Here is a 21,958-nt window from a genome sequence, read left to right on the forward strand (position 1 = left end):
ACTGACTTCTATTCTTACAACTCTATACAGGGCGAACGCTTGTTTTTTATGGCAACGTGTCCTCTCTGCTGAGACCTCTCTAATGCGTAAAGGGTGAGTGTAAAAAGCTTTAGTGAGTAACTCACCCCTCTGCAGAGACCTTTTCTCTGGGTGAACACAGGGTGTGAATGGGTTTACAAGCAGCCAGCTCTCTACTGATATCTGAACAGATTCAAGGGTCTGTGTACAAGGTTTAGAGAAAGGCCCGGCCCCGCGGCAGCACGTGTTAACAGGGTACAGACTATGTATGGTAGAGTTTGATGAAAGACTCACTCTTTCTTATACAACTCCACGCAGAGGGAATACTTCAGTTTATGACAACATGGCCTCTCTGCTGAGATCTTTCTACAGGGTAAAGGCTGGTTGTAAAAGGCTTCAGTCAGAAACTCACCCCTCTATAAAGTCATTTTCTCTGGGTGAAGAGGGTGAAGGATTGATTGACAGAGAGAAGCCTCTCCGGTGACACCTCTCAATCAGCCAATCAATCAGGATTTATAAAGCGCGTCCAATCACCCGATAAAGATCCAGGCGGAGATGAAAATGAAATGGGAAGCAGGAGGAGGGGGGGCATCTGAAAGCAAAGAGGGGGGGAGGATTGGAAAACTGAGAGATGGAGAGAAAGGCAGGAATCACTTGCGCTTTCATGGTGTGCTTCAAATACAATAAAACAAGCAGTGACAAAGGCAATAGGTCTGCACTTGACAGGCTGTGCGGATGTTAATTAGCTCTTTATGGCAGACATAAGTCATTGCAAACTTAAAATTGCAAATCATTACTGATGTGGTATTTTACTAATGATGGTTTTAAAAAACAAAGCCTTTCATTCATGCTATGGATTTTATTATTATTGTTGGTGAAGGAGATGAAAATTCATGTTTATCTAACCGAGCACTGAATCTACATCAACTGCAATGTTACTTAAACACTTATGAAGAAGATGGAAAAGGAATCCGCTTCTAAATGGGCTTCTACAAATAACACACTTTAACTCCGCTTTGTCACTGAAGTTGGAGGAGCTATTTTAGGCGGATGTGAGCAATGTGCGCAGAGTTGTGATTGCCCTTCTGTCTGCTGTGGTGGGTGGAGCAAAATTTGAATGACATTTTAGACCAATGGTTGAGGACATCAGACCAAAATCCCTTCTATGTACATATAACAACCAGTGTATTAATAGACAGGTCGCTGCAACAACTACCAAAGTTGTGAGTTCACTATTCACACCGCAACAGAGGATCTCCAGCATGAAACACACATTGATATATTTATGTCCATTTGGCATTGCCTCTGCTAGTCTGAGAACTCCTCTCATGAGGTTCCTATATAAACAGGGCGTGGTTGGATGTGTAAGGTGGGATGTGTCACTAGAGGGGAGTAAGTCAAGGACGGGAAGGAAATGAAGATAAAACTGAAGTTGCGACGCCCCTGTCTATGCTCTGCTTTACTCCTCTCCCTGTCTCTTCTCTCCTGCAGGATGAGGAACTGCTCCCTCAGAGGTTCATGCTGCGAAGCCCTCGCCTCTGTCCTGGAAACAAACACATCTCTCACAGAGCTCGAGCTGGGACGCAATGGGCTGCGAGACACTGGAATGAAGAAGTTGTGTGAAGGCCTAAAACATCCAAACTGCAAACTACAGACACTGAGGTACAGAGCTGAGCAGTACTTATCACGTCATTGATTTCTAAATATACATCGTTGGTGGTGGCTCAAAAACATATTTTATAAATGCATTTAAATGTTTACAAGATTGTCTCTTTTCAGTTAAGGTTGTGCTAAAGGCACCCATTAATAACATTTGTGAATTAAGTCAGGTTTGTGAAGTGGGGGTACCCAAGCCCAAATCCATGGTCATGAAAGAAGTCCCTGTCATGGTGCAGAGGGGCACTTTTTAAAGCTGTTTCTCAGATATTTGGGATAAAATGGAATGAGTCTAAACCAGAGGACAGCTCTGTTACTTCCAGTGAGGGTGCCGACCCCACTAGTCTCCCTGCTGTTACCAGACCAGCCGCTGCATAAGAGGCCGAGGAATGTCAGTTAGACATGGGGGCTCCGAGGCCCTCTTCTTTCACTGCCGGGGGCTCCGTGGCCCTCTTCATTCTTTGCGGGGGGGCATCGAGGCGCTCTTCAGTCTCTGTCGGGGGGGCTCAGAGGCCCTCTTCATTCTCTGCAGGGGGCTCCGAGGCCCTCTTTATTCTCAGCGGGGGGGCTTCGAGTCCCTCTTCATTCCCTGCAGGGGGCTCCAACACCCTCTTCATTCTCTGCGGGGGCCTTCGTGGCCCTCTTCATTCTCTGCGGGGGGCTCTGAGGTGCTCTTCAATCTCTGGGGGCTCCGAGAACCTCTTCATTCTTTGTGGGGGGGCTCTGAGACCCTCTTCATTCTCTGTGGGGGGGCTCCGATGCCCTTTTAATTCTCTGCGGGGGCTCCAAGGCCCTCTTCATTCTCTGCGGAGCGGGGTCAGAGGCACTCTTCATTCTCTGCGGGGGGTTCTGAGGCACTCATCATTCTCTGCAGGGGGGGCTTTGAGGACCTCTTCATTCTCTGAGAGGGGGGCTCTGTGGCGCTCTTCATTCTCTGCGGGGGCTCCCAGGCCCACTTCATTTTCTGCTGGGGCTCCGTGGCCCTCTTCATTCTCTGCAGAGGGCTCCGAGGCGCTCTTCATTCTCTCCGGGGGGGGCTCCAATGCCCTCTTCATTCTCTGTGGGGGGGCTCTGAGGCCCTCTTCATTCTCTGCTGGGGGGGTTCCGAGGCCCTCTTCATTCTCTGCGGGGGGGCTCCAATGCCCTCTTCATTCTCTGCGGGGGCTCCGAGGCCCTCTTCATTCTCTGCTGGGGGGGCTCCAATGCCCTCTTCATTCTCTGCGGGGGCTCCGAGGCCCTCTTCATTCTCTGCAGGGGGTGCTCCGAGGCCCTCTTCATTCTCTGCGGGGACTCTGAGGTGCTTTACATTCTCTGCGGGGGCTCCGAGGCTCTCTTAATTCTCTGGGTGGCTCCAAGGCCCTCTTCATTCTCTGGGTGGCTCTGAGGCCCTCTTCATTCTCTGCGGGGGGCTCCGAGGCCCTCTTCATTCTATGGGGGGGCTCCGAGGCCCTCTTCATTCTCTGGGGGGGGCTCCGAGGCGCTCTTCATTCTCTGCGGGGAGGGCTCCGAGGCCCTCTTCATTCTCTGAGGGGGGCTCCGAGGCCCTCTTCATTCTCTGTGGGGGGCTCCGAGGCCCTCTTCATTCTCTGCGGGGGGGGCTCCATGGCCCTCTTCATACTTTACTGGGGCGAGCTCCGAGGCGCTCTTCATTCTTTGCGGGGTTTGCTCTGAGGCCATCTTCATTCTCTGGGGGGGCTCTGAGGGCCTCTTCATTCTCTGCGGGGGGGGCTCCGAGGCCCTCTTGATTCTCTGTGGGGGCTCTGAGGTGCTTTACATTCTCTGCAGGGGGGCTCCGAGGCTCTCCTAATTCTCTGTGGGGGATCCGAGGCCCTCTTCATTCTCTGCTGGGGGGGCTCCAAGGCCCTCTTCATTCTCTGGGGGGGCTCGGAGGCCCTCTTCATTATCTGTGGGGGGCTCAGAGGCCCTCTTCATTCTCTGTGGGGGGCTCGGAGGCCCTCTTCATTCTCTGTGGGGGGCTCAGAGGCCCTCTTCATTCTCTGTGGGGGGCTCCGAGGCGCTCTTCATTCTCTGTGGGGAGGGCTCCGAGGCCTTCTTCATTCTTTGCGGGGGGGCTCTAAGGCCCTCTTCATTCTTTGCGGGCGGGGCTCCGTGGCCCTCTTCATACTTTACTGGGGCAAGCTCCGAGGCGCTCTTCATTCTTTGCGGCGTTTGCTCTGAGGCCATCTTCATTCTCTGGGGGGGCTCCGAGGACCTCTTCATTCTCTGCGGGGTGCTCCAAGGCCATCTTCATTCTCTGGGGGGCTCCGAGGGCCTCTTCATTCTCTTCTGGGGGCTCCGAGGCCCTCTCCAGTCTCAGCAGGGGGGCTCCGAGGCCCTCTTCATTCTCTGTGGGGGGCTCCGAGGCCCTCTTCATTCTCCGGGGGGCTCTGAGGCGCTCATCATTCTCTGCGGAGGGGGGCTCCGAGGCCCTCTTCATTCTATGCGGGAGGGTCTGAGGTGCTCTTCATTCTCTGCGGGGGGGGCTCCAAGGCCCTCTTCATTCTCTGCAGGGGGGCTACGAGGCACTCTTCATTCTCTGGGGGGGCTCCGAGGCCCTCTTCATTCTCTGGGGGGGGCTCCGAGGCGCTCTTCATTCTCTGCGGGGAGGGCTCCGAGGCCCTCTTCATTCTCTGAGGGGGGCTCCGAGGCCCTCTTCGTTCTCTGTGGGGGGCTCCGAGGCCCTCTTCATTCTCTGCGGGGGGGGCTCCATGGCCCTCTTCATACTTTACTGGGGCGAGCTCCGAGGCGCTCTTCATTCTTTGCGGGGTTTGCTCTGAGGCCATCTTCATTCTCTGGGGGGGCTCTGAGGGCCTCTTCATTCTCTGCGGGGGGGGCTCCGAGGCCCTCTTGATTCTCTGTGGGGGCTCTGAGGTGCTTTACATTCTCTGCAGGGGGGCTCCGAGGCTCTCCTAATTCTCTGTGGGGGATCCGAGGCCCTCTTCATTCTCTGCTGGGGGGGCTCCAAGGCCCTCTTCATTCTCTGGGGGGGCTCGGAGGCCCTCTTCATTATCTGTGGGGGGCTCAGAGGCCCTCTTCATTCTCTGTGGGGGGCTCGGAGGCCCTCTTCATTCTCTGTGGGGGGCTCAGAGGCCCTCTTCATTCTCTGTGGGGGGCTCCGAGGCGCTCTTCATTCTCTGTGGGGAGGGCTCCGAGGCCTTCTTCATTCTTTGCGGGGGGGCTCTAAGGCCCTCTTCATTCTTTGCGGGCGGGGCTCCGTGGCCCTCTTCATACTTTACTGGGGCAAGCTCCGAGGCGCTCTTCATTCTTTGCGGCGTTTGCTCTGAGGCCATCTTCATTCTCTGGGGGGGCTCCGAGGACCTCTTCATTCTCTGCGGGGTGCTCCAAGGCCATCTTCATTCTCTGGGGGGCTCCGAGGGCCTCTTCATTCTCTTCTGGGGGCTCCGAGGCCCTCTCCAGTCTCAGCAGGGGGGCTCCGAGGCCCTCTTCATTCTCTGTGGGGGGCTCCGAGGCCCTCTTCATTCTCCGGGGGGCTCTGAGGCGCTCATCATTCTCTGCGGAGGGGGGCTCCGAGGCCCTCTTCATTCTATGCGGGAGGGTCTGAGGTGCTCTTCATTCTCTGCGGGGGGGGCTCCAAGGCCCTCTTCATTCTCTGCAGGGGGGCTACGAGGCACTCTTCATTCTCTGGGGGGGGTCTGAGGTGCTCTTCATTCTCTGCGGGGGTCTGAGGTGCTCTTCATTCCCTGCGGGGGGCTCTGAGGTCCTCTTCATTCTCTGCGGGGGCTCTGAGGCCCTGTTCATTCTCTGCGGGGGGCTCCAAGGCCCTCTTCATTCTCTACAGGGGGCTCCGAGGCCCTCTTCATTCTCTGCAGGGGGCTCTGAGGCCCTCTTCATTCTCTGCGGGGGGCTACGAGGCACTCTTCATTCTCTGCGGGGGGGCTCTGAGTATTTGCCATAGGACAGCGCAGCAGGCTTTCCTGCTGCGCTGCCCAACGGTAAAAGAAAAGTGCAGAAATGTTCCATATCTATCAGATACAGCGCATTCCTGGAAACATTAGGAGAAATTAAGATATTTCTCCTCGTTGTGCCTCACTCACGCAACCACAGCCCTCCTATGCATCAGATTCTGCCTCTCGCATCGGCATTCCTGGTGCTGAGGACACACTCACTTGTGCTTATTCCACTCACTTTTTCTCTTCAGTGCATCTTCTCTCTCTGTTGTTGGACCGATCTCAGATGCGAGGAACCACAAGGCTCCTCGCTCAGCCCAACACTCTTCAATATCTACATGAGTCCCCCCCATCGCACGCAAACACAACGTCAACATCATCTCCTACGCCGACGACACCCAGCTGATACTCTCACTCACCAAAGACCCAGCCACTGCCAAAACCAACTTCCAGGAAGAAATTAAAGACGTCGCAGAATGGATGAAGCTCAGTCGCCTGAATCTGAACTCAGACAAAACGGAGGTCCTCATCCTCGGACAATCCCCATCTGCCAGGGATGACTCCTGGTGTCCCACAGCACTGGGCTCTGCGCCGACACCCTCGGACCACGCACGCAATCTGGGATTCATCCTGGACTCCTCCCTCACGATGACCAAGCAAGTCAACGCTATCTAGTCCTCTTGCTTCAACACCCTGCGCATGCTCCGGAAAATTTTCAGATGGATCCCCACCGAAACCAGAAAGACCGTCACCCAGGCCCTCGTCACCAGTCGACTGGACTACGGAAACACCCTATACACAGGAACCACCGCCAAACTTCAGAAACGACTTACACGCATACAGAACGCCTCTGCACGACTCATATTCGACATCACTCGCCACAGCCACATATCCGCCCACCTGAAAAACCTGCACTGGCTCCCTATCAGCAAGAGGATCACGTTCAGGCTCCTCACCCACGCACACAAAGTGCTCCACGACATGGGCCCCGAATACGTCTACAACCGCCTTTCGTTCTACACTCTCACCCGCCAACTCCGCTCCGCCAGCCTGGCCCTCGCCACCGTCCCACAGATTCGCAGAACCACCACCGGAGGAAGATCGCTCTCCTACCTGGCAGCCAAAAACATGGAACTCCCTCCTCTCACAACTACGATTGACCCAGGACCATCACACCTTCAGGAAACACGTCAAGACCTGGGTGTTCGAGCAGTAGCAGCACCCCCCCCCTCCCTTCAGCACCTTGAGACCCTCACCGGTGAGTAGGGCGCTCTATAAATGGTTTGATTGATTAATTGCAGAGGATCACAGGTGTGTATTACACTCAGTTCTTATCTTCAGTCCATCTTCTCTCTCTGCTGTTGGGCAGATCTCACCAGGTGTAGATAACTAATGTGTTTCAATACAATCTGCCAACTACTTACCCTCGCCCTTTCACACGGCTTGTTGTACAGTGCCCTGGTCATAGTTGCTGGACTGTGATTGTCCCTCAGAGCTCAGTTTTGCTTAAAGAGGTCGAAGGGAGCTGCGGCTCTGAGACTCCATAGTTAGTGTTCTGAGCTCTGTTCTAACAGCTGATCGTCCCGTGTTAAAGTGTTGTGTTTCTATCTAGGACCCTAATTCGATATTCCAGATTCATGCCCTTATGTGGTTATAACAAATAATATCCTTATAAAGGCATAAGAATCATATCCATATTTAGTAATAGCCCATGCAGTCCAAATACGGCAAGGCTACTCCCATAGACTCCTAGAAAGTACAACGCGTTCTTTAAACAAACCAAGCCTCCAGCAGCCCGGGAAAACCCCTTGCTTTTGTTTTGATTTGCACAAGAACTCCTGGAGTCCAGAAAGAACTGTTAGTTCTTAGTGACGTCTTATGTCCAACCTTACGTCAAACCCGGCACCTTTCAGGTATAAATATACCAACGTTGCCTTAAGCAAACACACAGTGGTTTGGAGCAGAGCGGCTATCTACTTGCCCAGAAGCCCAGCTGATGCGAGAGCCAAAGGAAGCCGCCCCTCCCCTTTGACGCACTGAAAGAGACGCTGTCTTTTCTCCTGCCGAGAAATCCAGCTCCGGTGTTTCCAGGTACCCTCGCGGGTTACTGGGAGATCAAGTCCTGAGAGAGAGATACAAGATCTCCTTCATTCTAGAACCAAGGTAAGGAGCGGATTAAAGCCTTAAGAGAATTTGTGATTCAGATTCTTGGCAAAAACCAACTTAACTTAAACTGCAACTTACATACTCCTTCCCACGTAAAAGGCTTAGGTCAGGTACACCGGGGTAGGCGTATTTAGAAGCACCAGTTGAGTACGTTAGTCAATGTTTTTATGTATGTATATATTTTATCCATTTTAAAGTATCATATGGCTAAGAAACCATATCAATGCTTTTACAGTATTATTTCATAATACTACTTTTACTGTACGTACTTTATTTTATGATAAGTATTGCAATTGTGGCAACTCACTTCTCTTGCATGAGAAATAAGACTGCTCAGTAAATACCACCTTTTATTGAAAACGCCCGTCTCTCTATTTCTCAGCACTCTGATGAAATTAAGCATGCACGATTGACTGAGTGAAATAGTTGTCTATTGTTTTCACACAACTCTAGAGATACACTCTTTATTCTGAGGGAGCAAAGTTGTCATGTTTATGCGGTTGTCAGAAACTAATCCCTTCTTGTCTAAATCAGGACGGTTAACCCTTTCCTGAACATTCGAGAACGTTTCATGTGACCTCTGAGCTAGCTGGCAAAACTAATTAAGTCTAATATAGTCAGTAGAGACCTAGATGACCTCAGTCCTACGTCTACACTGCTGTTTATATGATTCCAATGCGCAGAGCCTATTGGGAATATAGGAACTACACTACATGGCGCCCAACGTTTGGTAAGGTGATAATCTAACGCAAGACACTAGAGTAACTCAGTCGTGCTTTTCACACAGACCCCTTTTTCCGTAAAAACACCAAAAGACGTCTGGAGTGGGTAAAAGGTTAATATCCGCCAGAACTTAGTAGGATGAGAATCATATGTATTAGTTTTTGGTTTAGTCAACGTTGAAGGATACAGTGTTCCAAAATATTGTGCACCTAATCTTTGTTTCCTTGAAACTTGATCTGCAACAAAAAACTTTCTTTCAGTAAAATGGGGGAAAGTGACGATGAAAGGGAGAAAGCTAGATTAGCAGCTTAACTCCTAGCGGATGACACAACCATCCAAGACAATGACCCGAATGCTATACTCATTCCGGTTAATGTAAGAATAACTATAACTCTTGAAATTATAGAAAATGGACTATCACCAAGAGGTGATACGGTCATATTCGTGGTAGAGGCCCATGAATATCGGCAGACAGAGGTATTCTATCCATGGATACATTTTCCAGCAGCACACGCTGTGACACAAGATTTCCACTATTACAAAATAGAGGAACCTCCGGATGAATACACTCCTTTCGAGGACTTTGAAATCACACTAACTTACTAAGAGCACCTGCTCTGGTTTAAAGGCGCCCTAAAACATCAAAATCACATCACCAGGCTCTGTCCACTAGGTAGACCACGACCAACGTGGCCGGTTCTAGCCAGCTACACACCACATCCCGACATTGAAAAAATGTCCAGCGAAGAACTCCTAGTTAAACTAAAAAAATTAACAAAGGCATATAGAGAATTAGTTCAATTGGCAAGGCACGATATAACGTACCTGCAAAAATTGAAAGAGACAGATATAACAGACCGACCATTTGAACTTGCCAGAATCATAGAAAAATCCTATGAAGAACTAGGAAGAGATAGTTTCGGGGGGAAACTAGTAAAACCCCAACTAACCGAAAATCCTGAAAAAACATTTATTAAAAATAATTTCAAAACTCCAAAAAAGAGTTGGGATGGTAATAAACAATCCACTCCCAAGGAAAAATGATTCCAGTCCAGAGGAAGGTCTCCTCAACGGAGAGAAAGATCTCCTCGCCGAGGAGGCAAGTCTCCCCAAAGGGAACCCTCTGAGAAAAGATACAACCTTAGAGATAGGGATAAATTGAGAAAACCTGACAGATATCAAGATATTGATACATCTCTCTCGATCTTTTCAGACTTCCTCACAGAAATCGGAAAGAAGAGGACGGTCAGAACACAAAGAAGAGCACGTCAAGTCCAAAGACCAGGAGCCTGCTCATCAAAGTAAAAAATTACATTTTCCAAAGAAGAAGGTAGCCAGTATTAAAATTAAACATGTCGAGGATTCTGAGGACACAACTGATGCTAGACAGCGCAGCAGAAGTGACCATAGCTCGCAAGATCCTGATGAATCTTCTGGAGACAGTGGGCACAAATGAATACATTCAAGTGGAAACTGCAGACACCATAGTTAGCAAACCCCATAAATTATACGAAATAACATTGCGCATAGAGGGGGACAAGACTAGAAAAGTAAGGGGTCTCTTTTGGGATAACCTTTCGAAAGGCTATGACATCCTGTTAGCTGAGAAAGACTGGCCACCAGAGTTTGTCAGGGATTGCCCTCATGGCGAAGAAATGATTATGCCTGCCTTCACAAATCATATTCTAATTCATAAAAAATACACATTTGCAAGAAAATGGACAGTGGCCCAAGCTCCTGCTTTATATAAGAATCATGTAGGATGGGATGAGGATTCTCCTCGCCACAAAGTCCAGTTAAAAAGTCAACCTACTGCACAAAGGCAGTACCCAGTTAAACAAGAAGCTAAAAAGCAAGTCAGGGAGATCTTAGATCAATTTGAATATCAAGGGGTATTTGAAACATGCACCTCACAAATGAACAATCCTTTGTTTCCTGTCTCCAAGCCAGACGATTCATATCATCTAGTTTTGGACTACAGACACCTAAACTCTTGTTGTAAAACATTTGCAGTACAAAACTCACACAGTGCAGCACTAATGAATAACATCGTGCGAAAAAAAATAAAAAAAGACCTTAGACATCTCTAATGGATTCTTTTGTTAAAACATTGCACCTGAAAGAAGGTATTTGACCGCTTTCTCAATAATGGGGTCGCAAAAACACTTCTGTCGACTCCCACAGGGATTCAAGAATAGCCCAGTATTATTCTTAGCAAGGGTAACAGAGTTACAACAAATATATGACGATGAGGCATTATCTTATGTCGATGACATCTATCTCACGGATGATGACCTGGAGACTCACTTAAAAAGAGTAAACACCATAATACTTGGGTTCGCATCAGAGGGTTACAAATTCAACTTTAAAAAGTCAAGAATTGCCCATCTAACTGTCCTATTTTTAGGATATGGATTATCAAGTGAAGGCAAAATCCTGGCAGACAACTTCTTAGAGAAGTGTGCAGTACTCCAAGCACCAAAAACGCTGAAAAACTTACAATCAATACTAGGTTTCCTGATTTTCAGAAGAACATACATTCTAAATTATGCAGAGAGGGTTAAACCTCTCTATGAATTAATAAAACCTGATTTAAAACCAATACATTGGACTCAGAAACACACAGAAATGTTAAGATCATTACAAACAGACATGTTAGCTAAAACAAAATTGCAAACTTGCAAAAACGTACGCAACCTTGTAATCCGAGTCATCCCAGGAAGATGCGGATTTACATACTTGACCTCTAATGAGGGAGAAACTGTACCAATAGCTTACAAATCACACTTGTACACACAAGCTGAAATGAAATTCAGTTCAACTGAAAAAATTCTGATAGCGGTTCAAACTGCTGTCGCAAAAGAAAGATCCCTGGCACAAGGCAAAAGGATATCTGTTTTAACAGCAGAATCAGCCCTTGAGGCATTAACAAGTCCACGCAATCTAAATGCAGTGGCATTAGATCCAAAATGGATACAATGGGAAAATTCTCTTGCGGCAGAAGACGTGAAATACTATTTTGACCCGAAAATGAAAAACTAAACGATCTAGAATACGAACAAGAATACCCTCTGCCAATCGAAATTCTGCCTCTCGAACAATATACCTGTGTGATCTATATGGACAGATATGCACAACACTACGATGTAGATAAAAAATCCTACAATGCAGCGTGCGCGATTGTTTAAGGTCGCTGGCGCTCTTGTAAATTCAGACCGATGATTACCAAAACTGAATCACTCAGAAACTGTTCAGCTCAGCGAGCTGAAATAAGATCTTTAGAGATGGCGCTTGAAAATGCCGATCGCGAGTTCCCAACACTGATAGTGTGCGATTCGCATTACTGCGTCAAGTCGTACAATAGTGACATGCAGAAATGGAGCAAAAACGGTTACAAAGCAGACACAGGTGCCACAATAAAGCATAAAACGCTTTGAGAACAAGTAGTTCTTTTGCAGAAAGAAATACCAAAGACTCACGTGATACATACACTGAGTCATCAACGTGATGGCATTCACGTTGCAGGGAATTCATTGGCTAACAGAGCAACAGCGGCAGCGGTTCAACCGACTTCCTTAGCCACAAAAAAGCGTTCTAAAAAACACATAGATGGAGAAACCATGCTGGCGGTGAAAGCGTCATTAAAAGGCGATAATGCAGCATTACCTCTCAACTATCCACTCAGTAATACATACATAATTGATGCAAACTCCGTTCCTTTTGCTCAAATCCCTGGAGTGGGGGATAGAGTAATTCCAAACACGAACCGGAGAGTTTTCTTGATTGAAGACGCACACATGGGATTGGGTCTAAGGCACCAAGAGATCTTGAAATCTCTAATAGAATTACAATCAGAATACTGGTGGCCGGGGATGAGCTTGCAAATTTACAAATTTGCAATGGATTGTCCAGACTGCAACAGAGATCGCAGTTGTGAACCGGACCAGACTATTGCCAGGACACCATTATTAGAAAGCATCAAGCGATCTATACGCAGAAATCCAGCTGTAAAAATGCGTCCCCATATTTAGTAAGACTAGATTCACTTAAAAATGTAGACCCCAGCGCTCGGCTGACGCCAGAACTGTTATAAAAGATTTGCGAGTCTTTATCTGCACATACGCAATTGGCATGCTACATTCTGACCAGGGTCCTACGTTTAGCTCTCGGGCTTACAAGGAGGCCATGACCAGCATGGGCATTGCATTGCGGTACTCTTCTCCCTTCCATCCTGAGGGAAATGCGGTAGTGGAAAGAAAAAAACATCACATAAAGTAATCTATAACGGCGAGGGTATTAGGTTCGGGTGATGGGTGGGTCAAACATTTAACAAGTGTCCAACGTAGTCTTAACAATCTGCCAAGAAATTCCCTAAAAGGTATCACTCCATACGAACTATTGTTCGGAACTAGAATGCACATCCAGGATTTAGATTGTCACACTTCAGTGGTGAATAAAAAAGCCTTTGATGTCAAAGACCGTTTGGCTGTTTTACAGGACTTAAATGAAACAAGAAGAAGTCTAAGTGACATAAAGTTAAAGCCAACGACCACTGAAGAAAAACCACCTGTCCCAGCAAGACCTTCTGGATTCCAAAGATTGGGGATCTGGTCAGAGAAAATATTGCGGTAAAGAAGGAATTTGGGCCTTCTTACAGAAAAGCAGTACCTGTCTTAGCTGTCAGCGGAACAAGATCAGTTGTACTACCGCCCCTTGCTGGTAAAAAGGAGAACCGAGTTGTATCCATCGACCTGGTAAAACCTCAATCATGTGGCCAATAATAAGTAGTAGACCCAGTGGACTCCCAAGAAATAGCAGAAGACCAAACTGTGCTACAATCCAAGAGGTTCAAACTGAGAGACTAATCACATTTGATAAACCTGCAGTGAATAAAAAAGGACTATGCAACAAAGCCATGGAACTTGTGCCTCTTGAAACCCAAATTGCAACAGTTCATCAAGAAACGCCTGTTTACAACGATCTAGCCTCAAACTATACTAATGTAACAAAAGAAAATCCAAAGATCAATGGAAATCCGGAAGCAATTCCACCAATTGACAGAACTGCATCTGGCTACTTCATCAATTTCGATTACTTTTCCGATGATCCAAGTGAACATGGAGACAAGCCAGCAACAAAAACTTTCAAAGAAAAAATGACCGAACTTTTTTACCAACTAAAAGAAACATATCTGTTTTCACCATGGATTGAATTTTGGACTGTGTTAGGTGTACTTTTCCTCCTGCTTTGGCTCATCATGGTTTTATGCTTGGATAAATTCATTGATGGAAAATATAGTACAATGGACACAGCAAGTCAGAACATCAACTTGGTCCTAAAGTCTCACAGATCCTCTCACATCGAGAAAAGAGTACTGTCATCAGTGAACATCACAGCCAATCCAATACCCGGTGGGGTAGCATGGGACAAAACTGATTATGAAACCTATGGCCCAATTGAGCTCTTGAAATATCCACACAGGTTTAAGGTTTCCTTAAGTGACTTTGTGATACCAAGTAATTTCTCTGATGATTGCGACTTTGAAAATATTAATAATGTGATGTCAGATTTAGTAATGTCAGCTAAATTCACAGAACATGATTATTTGCAGGATTCATCAAATTATGAATAATTATACTGTTACAATCACTATGGTCATCACTATTTGCATAAATCTGCTCAACCTAGAAATGTTTTTACTTATAATCAATGGGAACATTGTCCAACTCCGCCAAAAGGCAGCTCGAAAACATTTTATGAGAAATTTCCATACTTCTCAGGGTTTAACAACAGTGATCCAGAAACGTTTTATTTTAAAATGTTAAATAAGACAGGAATGACAACAATGTTGACAAATACTAAATTGATTTATTCTGAAAACTTTTATGACAAAATGTCTACATTTGGTTTTGAATTTTGGAAAAATAACATTGAAACAAAAAACATCTGGGGTACAAAAGACTGGCAGGTACAAGGTCTAGAATCATTATTTAGAGCCTGCATGATCCCGGAACAAATAATATTTCTGAATGATACCATTCAACAAACTACTTGTCTTGGCTTAGCTAAGATAAAAGACTTAAATAAACCGCCTATTCCGAAGCCCATACCTGATAGTAATAGCACTATGGATATGGAAATAGACGTATCCCATATTTTTCCCCAAAACAGAACAAATCCTGATTGGAAAAAATGGTTGATCTGGCCCACAGACACAAATAACTGTCAAGATAGATTCCTGAACAAAACACAGGGGTTCAAACTGACCAGGCCAGACCCAAGATATTCCCAGAGACAACATCCAGGGATAGTTACAACATACAGTGTAGGAAAACCATGCCTTGAGTGGCTACAGAAATCCACACTGGCTGAAATTAAGCAACACTTGACTTTACTTAAAGAAGGTGCTGACTTGCGAGATTTCATACTGGGACCTCGCAAACAGCGTCAAAAATGTTTCATAGCGGCCGGTATATACGCTGCATACAACGAAGCTTGGAAAGTAATGCAAATTGAAACAGCAGAATAAATAGGAGCAATTGATCGTATAAATTTGGAAAAATCACTTTCTGTAGTGGACAATGGGTTAACGACTCTGTCCTCCAGAATATATTCACTGGACAGCATTGTATCATCTACTTTTGATATAATAGAGCAAGACTTGCTAATGTTACAACATGGTCAGTCCCAATTGCGTTCGATTGTACAGCTTGGCTGTACGTTGCAAAACCTGCGTTCAGGCTACGTGCCATGGCGCCTAATCAACATAACGGCATTATTTTCTATCTTTAACCTTACTGATAAACAAATCATTTTGGCACAAAAAGGAGCAGACTATACAATTCTGAGCATTGAAAAACTTGAGAGATTACCATTGACAATGTCAGAGAGACCTGTCATTGAATGGATAATACACGGAACAATTACAATTCCGATAACAACTTTCCAGTTTAAATATTGCCAAGAATATATACCAGCAGGCCAGTATGAAAGGTTGGATGAAGGATACATAAAATCAACCTGGGATTTACCTTACACACACAAATGTTATAGTGAAGGGAAAAAGGAGGTATTCCTTAGTGACAATAATTGTAAAACATCACTAAGGGGTACACCTCTGTGTCAAGGTATTAACTTGCATGGATCCTGCGAAGGGTCTTCAAATAACCTTTCATGTCACCTGCAAGGCACTCCTGCAACACAGATAGAGCCATTTTTCAGACAGCGATCCAACGGCAGTTATGTTCTAATAAGTGACCACAGCTGTTGTGGCATGGTGCCAGGAAAACCCTATCTCGTAACCGTCACTTCCAGGGTCATTTGCTGTATGCAAGTATTGTATCCAAACAGCAATCCAGAAATGGATGTGGCAATATGGCCTTATGTGAATATCTCTTCTATTCAAATTGAAACTTTAAGCAAAATGAAGTCTATTCTTTTACAGACAACTGTGCCTTTGACCTCGTCCATAGAAACGTATGATCTGCAAGTTGCAAGGATATCGGCAGAGATACATACCCTTTTATCGACAAATTGCCCGTGCATTTCGTAGAATTGTTAAGTCAAATTTTAAACATGTCTGATACCAGTGGCATCGCACATGTATTTAAGACAATTTTTTCGGGCCTGTTAGCACCCTTTGAAACAGTTCTGGGCATCTTCCCGAATTTTGTCCATTCTGTCTTTGGCGGCCTACCTTTAATTTTGGGACTCGTAGCAGGAATTTTACTTTTTGTTCCTTCTGCTCCGATATGGCAAGCCAAGCCACAGACAAGACTCCAGCAACGATAGAAGAAACGATCCTAGCAATACTCTACTGAGACAAAATCGCTAAAGTCCTCGGATTTGCCCGGCTAAGAGATCTGAGTGCAACTTGGTTTCTTTCATTCAGACCAATCTGGCAAGATTGCATCTTACCTGTGCTTCGATGTCTGCTATGCGGAGAAGAATGCGTGTTGGACGTCTGTCTTACACTACCATCAGCAGTACCAATGGATATCGATACTTTGCTTTGTCTGGTAACGACTCATGCAACGTGTTGTCCCCAGCGGCTACCTATTCGTTGAGACTTCACCATTATGAGTAGGTAGCGGTGAAGTACGAGAGGAAAGCAGCACCAAACAGGTACAACCTTCTGTGAGCATTGCTGATCCAAACATCGATGATAGCAATCATTCTCACAACTGCACAGTTACAGTATTTTTGAAATTGGTCGTACTTTCACCTGATGTTGTAGACCAATTTTTTGCAAGCCTGTCTGATATGATGTTCTCCCCTGAACAACGAGAATAACTTTAAAAAACAACAAGCACACAGCGTTCCCTGAACTCTGAATTTGGCCTTCAGTTTTGTTAAACAAAGCTACTGAAAACATTTGGAACTATTTTTCCCCCTGAAAGCAAGATTATTTTTTTCTTTCGCTTCAAAAATATTTACCCTTTTTCTGGCACAGGGTACTCTGCTTAAAGTAGAACTATTCTTAGGGAACAGAGCTTCTATTTTTAGAGACAATATTTTACCTCAGCCTCTAGCACATGTACAGCATCGTATGAATATGTGATGAAATGGTCTTGACCTTCTTTTCTGTATACAGAGCCATTTCATGTGTAATTTTCGCAATTCATTCAGCTGATATATATATGCATTTAACTGAATGATAACCCTGCTTGAAAAGCGTACAGTACCAATACTCATTTTTTGTGTATACACCATACACCATTTCAAGTGCAATTTATGTATTTTGGGGTGGGTTGGAAAACACACATGCATCGTTATATGTTTAATAATGCTTCGTTTTTAGTAATGATGGACATTAATACGTGGAGTGGGTTTTGTGTTTCTATCTAGGACTCTAATTCGATATTCCGATTCATGTCCTTATGTGGTTATAACAAATAATATCCTTATAAAGGCATAAGAATCATATCCATATTTAGTAATAGCCATGCAGTCCAAATACGGCAAGGCTACTCCCATAGTCTCCTAGAAAGTACAACGCGTTCTTTAAACAAACCAAGCCTACAGCAGCCCGGGAATTCCCCCTGCTTTTGTTTTGATTTGCACAAGAACTCCTGGAGTCCAGAAAGAACTGTTAGTTCTTAGTGACGTCTTATGTCCAACCTTACGTCAAACCCGGCACCTTTCAGGTATAAATATACTAACATTGCCTTAAGCAAATGCACGGTAGTTTGGAGCAGAGCGGCTATCTACTTGCCCGGAAGCCCAGCTGATGCGAGAGCAGAAGGAAGCCACCCCTCCTCTTTGACGCACTGAAAGAGACGCTGTCTTTTCTCCTGCCAAGAAATCCAGCTCCGGTGTTTCCAGGCACCCTCGCGGGTTACTGGGAGATCGAGGCCTGAGAGAGAGATACAAGACCTCCTTCATTCTAGAACCAAGGTACGGAGCTGACTAAACCCTTGAGAGAATTCTTGATTCAGATTCTTGGCAAAAACCAACTTAACTTAAACTGCAACTTACATACTCCTTCCCACGTATTAGGCTTAGGTCAGGTACACCGGGGTAGGCGTATTTAGAAGCACCAGTTGAGTACGTTAGTCAATGTTTTTATGTATGTATATAATTTATCCATTTTAAAGTATCCTATGGCTAAGAAACCATATCAATGCTTTTACAGTATTATTTCATAATACTACTTTTACTGTACATACTTTACTTTATGATAAGTATTGCAATTGTGGCAACTCACTTCTGTTGCATGAGAAATAAGACTGCTCAGTAAATACCACCTTTTATTGAAAACGCCCGTCTCTCTATTTCTCTGCACTCTGGTGAAATTAAGCATGCACGATTGACTGAGTGAAATAACCGTCTATTGTTTTCACATTACTCTAGAGATACACTCTTTATTCTGAGGGAGCAAAGTTGTCATGTTTATGCGGTTGTCAGAAACGAATCCCTTCTTGTCTAAATCAGGACGGTTAACCCTTTCCTGAACATTCGAAAAAGTTTCTAGTGACCTCTGAGCTAGCTGGCAAAACTAATTAAGTCTAATATAGTCAGTAGAGACCTAGATGACCTCAGTCCTACGTCTACACTGCTGTTTATAATATTCCAATGCGCAGAGCCTATTGGGAATATAGGAACTACACTACAAAAGGAGCTTCTCCTGATCCAGCAAAAGCCTCCACTGAAGATCAGGAGAGAGGGACAGCTGCAAGATGAAAGGCAGAGCAGGCTGCGGAGAGGCCCAGCTGTAAGATGAAATGCAGAGCAGGCTACAGAGGGGGGCAGCTGCAAGATGAAGTCAGAGCAGGCTGCAGAGAGGGACAACTGTTAGATGAAAAGCAGACAGGGTTCAGAGAGGGCAGCTGTACTATGAAAAGTACAGCAGACTGCAGGGGGGGACAGCTGTAAGTTGAAAGGCGGAGCAGGCTTCAGAAAGGGGCAGCTGTAAGATGAAAAGCAGAGCAAGCACTGTAGAGGAGCAGCTGTAAGATGAAAGGCAGAGCAGGTTGCGGAGCGGGCAGCTGTGAGATGAAAAGCAAAGCAAGCAACAGAGAGGAGCAGCTGTAAGATGAAAGGCAGGGCAGGCTGCAAAGAGGGCAGCTGTAAAATGAAAGGTAGAGCAGGCAGCAAACAGGGGCAGATGTGGAAGGCTGCAGAGAGTGACAGCTGTAAAATGAAAGATAGAGCAGGCTGCGGAGAGAGCCAGCTGTAAAATGAAAGATAGAGCAGGCTGTAAGATTAAAGGTAGAGCATCCATCAGGGAATGGGCGGGGGAGAGATAGGGCTGCAGTCAAGTCGGCCGGGCTTCATATGAGGTTCCAGCTTCCACTGTGGACTCTCAGCACAAACCTGCACCGCTGACCTGATCTGTGCTGTGTTTAAACCTCCCTGCGTGCTGCAGGAACAAGGCTCAAGCGTACACATCCTGCCTCTGGCCTGAGCTTGGGAGCTTTAAATACTGAAGGAGAGTCTACTTAGGCTGAGAGACAGCTCTGCTCTCAGAGCTCCACAACTCTCTATTCTACTTAGGCTGAGAGATAGCTCTGCTGTCAGAGCTCCGCACCTCTCTGTTCTACGTAGGCTGAGAGATAGCTCTGCTGTCAGAGCTCTGCACCTCTCTATTCTACTTAGGCTGAGAGATAGCTCTGCTGTCAGAGCTCCTCACCTCTCTATTTTATGTAGGCTGAGAGATAGCTCTGCTGTCAGAGCTCTACACTTCTCTATTCTACGTAGGCTGAGAGATAGCTCTGCTGTCAGAGCTCCACACCTCTCTGTCCTACGTAGGCTGAGAGATAGCTCTGCTGTCAGAGCTCCACACCTCTCTGCTCTATGGAGGCTGAGAGATAGCTCTGCTGTCAGAGCTCTGCACCTCTCTGTTCTGCGTAGGCTGAGAGATAGCTCTGCTGTCAGAGCTCCGCACCTCTCTGTTCTACGTAGGCTGAGAGATAGCTCTGCTGTCAGAGCTCTGCACCTCTCTATTCTACGTAGGCTGAGAGATAGCTCTGCTGTCAGAGCTCCTCACCTCTCTATTTTATGTAGGCTGAGAGATAGCTCTGCTGTCAGAGCTCTACACTTCTCTATTCTACGTAGGCTGAGAGATAGCTCTGCTGTCAGAGCTCCACACCTCTCTGTCCTACGTAGGCTGAGAGATAGCTCTGCTGTCAGAGCTCCACACCTCTCTGCTCTATGGAGGCTGAGAGATAGCTCTGCTTTTAGAGCTCTGCACCTCTCTGTTCTGCGTAGGCTGAGAGATAGCTCTGCTGTCAGAGCTCCGCACCTCTCTGTTCTACGTAGGCTGAGAGATAGCTCTGCTGTCAGAGCTCCGCACCTCTCTGCTCAACGTAGGCTGAGAGATAGCTCTGCTGTCAGAGCTCTGCACCTCTCTGTTCTGCGTAGGCTGAGAGATAGCTCTGCTGTCAGAGCTCCGCACCTCTCTGTTCCACGTAGGCTGAGAGATAGCTCTGCTGTCAGAGCTCTGCACCTCTCTGTTCTGCGTAGGCTGAGAGATAGCTCTGCTGTCAGAGCTCCGCACCTCTCTGTTCTACGTAGGCTGAGAGATAGCTCTGCTGTCAGAGCTCCGCACCTCTCTGCTCAACGTATGCTGAGAGATAGCTCTGCTGTAAGAGCTCTGCACCTCTCTGTTCTGCGTAGGCTGAGAGATAGCTCTGCTGTCGGAGCTCCGCACCTCTCTGCTCAACGTAGGCTGAGAGATTGCTCTGCTGTAAGAGCTCTGCACCTCTCTGTTCTGCTTAGGCTGAGAGATAGCTCTGCTGTCAGAGCTCCACAACTCTCTATTCTACGTAGGCTGAGAGATAGCTCTGGTTTTAGAGCTCTGCATCTCTCTATTCTGCGTAGGCTGAGAGATAGTTCTGCTCTCAGAGCTCCGCACCTCACTGTTCTACATAGGGTGAGAGATAGCTCTGCTGTCAGAACTCTGTACCTCTCTGTTCTGTGTAGGCTGAGGGATAGCTCCGCTGTCAGAGCTCTGCCCTTCTCTATTCTACGTACGCTGAGAGATAGCTCTGCTCTGTGAGCTCTGCACCTCTCTTTTCTACGTAGGCTGAGAGATAGCTCTGCTGTCAGAGCTCTGCACTTCTCTATTCTACGTAGGCTGAGAGATAACTCTGCTATCAGAGCTCTGCACCTCTCTATTCTACGTAGGCTGAGAGATAGCTCTGCTGTCAGAGCTCTGCACGTCTCTGTTCTACGTAGGCCGAGAGATAGCTCTGCTGTTCTCAGAGCTCAGCACATCTCTGTTCTACATAGGCTGAGAGATAGCTCAGCAATCAGAGCTCCACACCTCTCTGTTCTACGTAGGCTGCTAGATAGGTCTGCTGTCAGAGCTCTGCACCTCTCTGTTCTACGTAGGCTGACAGACAGCTCTGCTGTCGGAGCTCTGGTACTATCTGTTCTAACTAGGCTGAGGGATAGCTCTGCTACTCTCAGAGCTCCGCACCTCTCTATTCTAGGTATGCTGAGAGATAGCTCTGCTGTCGGAGCTCCACACCTCTCTACTCTACTTAGGCTGAGAGATAGCTCTGCTCTCAGATCTCTGAATCTCTCTATTTTATGTAGGCTGAGAGATAGCTCTACTCTCAGAGCTCTGGACCTCTGTGTTCTACTTAGACTGAGAGTCTGAGGTTACGTGGTTTTCGGCTTCGCTTCGTATGTAGCCGCCATTTTGTGCTTAGCCGCCATTATGTGTTGCCTCACTCAGGCAGCACGGCCAACGTGGTCTTTTTGCCTTTCCAGCTGCTACGTGTCCCTTCTGTTAAAAAGTATCCCCTGTCCTTGTTTACGAAACTTATGTTAGGGCCTGGCCGAGTTTGCTAAATCCATGTCTAGACTCATTAATCCTTACTATACTCCACTGTTTGGTTCCCACCATTCTTCTTGACCTTATCTTATTTGACTGGCCTTCGCTATTCTCTCTGTGTATTCTTTTGTTACATAAACTATCCTTTGAAGCATTCAAACATGTTCTACCACCTGCAAAGTGAATTACGGGCACTAGTGTTGAT

The 21,958-nt window shown here is 46.6% G+C and overlaps 1 protein-coding gene across 1 annotated transcript in view; it reads left to right on the forward strand.

Moving 5' to 3' along the window:
• LOC144805712 (NACHT, LRR and PYD domains-containing protein 12-like) overlaps nt 1–21,958 on the forward strand; it is an 878,524-nt gene that overhangs the window by 308,484 nt on the left and 548,082 nt on the right. The window contains exon 6 of the mRNA XM_078672213.1: nt 1,510–1,680. Coding sequence (XP_078528339.1) covers nt 1,510–1,680 — 171 coding nt within the window. The remainder of the gene's footprint in view (nt 1–1,509; nt 1,681–21,958) is intronic.

The sequence above is a fragment of the Lissotriton helveticus genome, assembly GCF_964261635.1.
Source record: "Lissotriton helveticus chromosome 1_1 unlocalized genomic scaffold, aLisHel1.1 SUPER_1_unloc_2, whole genome shotgun sequence".
Classification (NCBI taxonomy): Eukaryota; Metazoa; Chordata; class Amphibia; order Caudata; family Salamandridae; genus Lissotriton; species Lissotriton helveticus.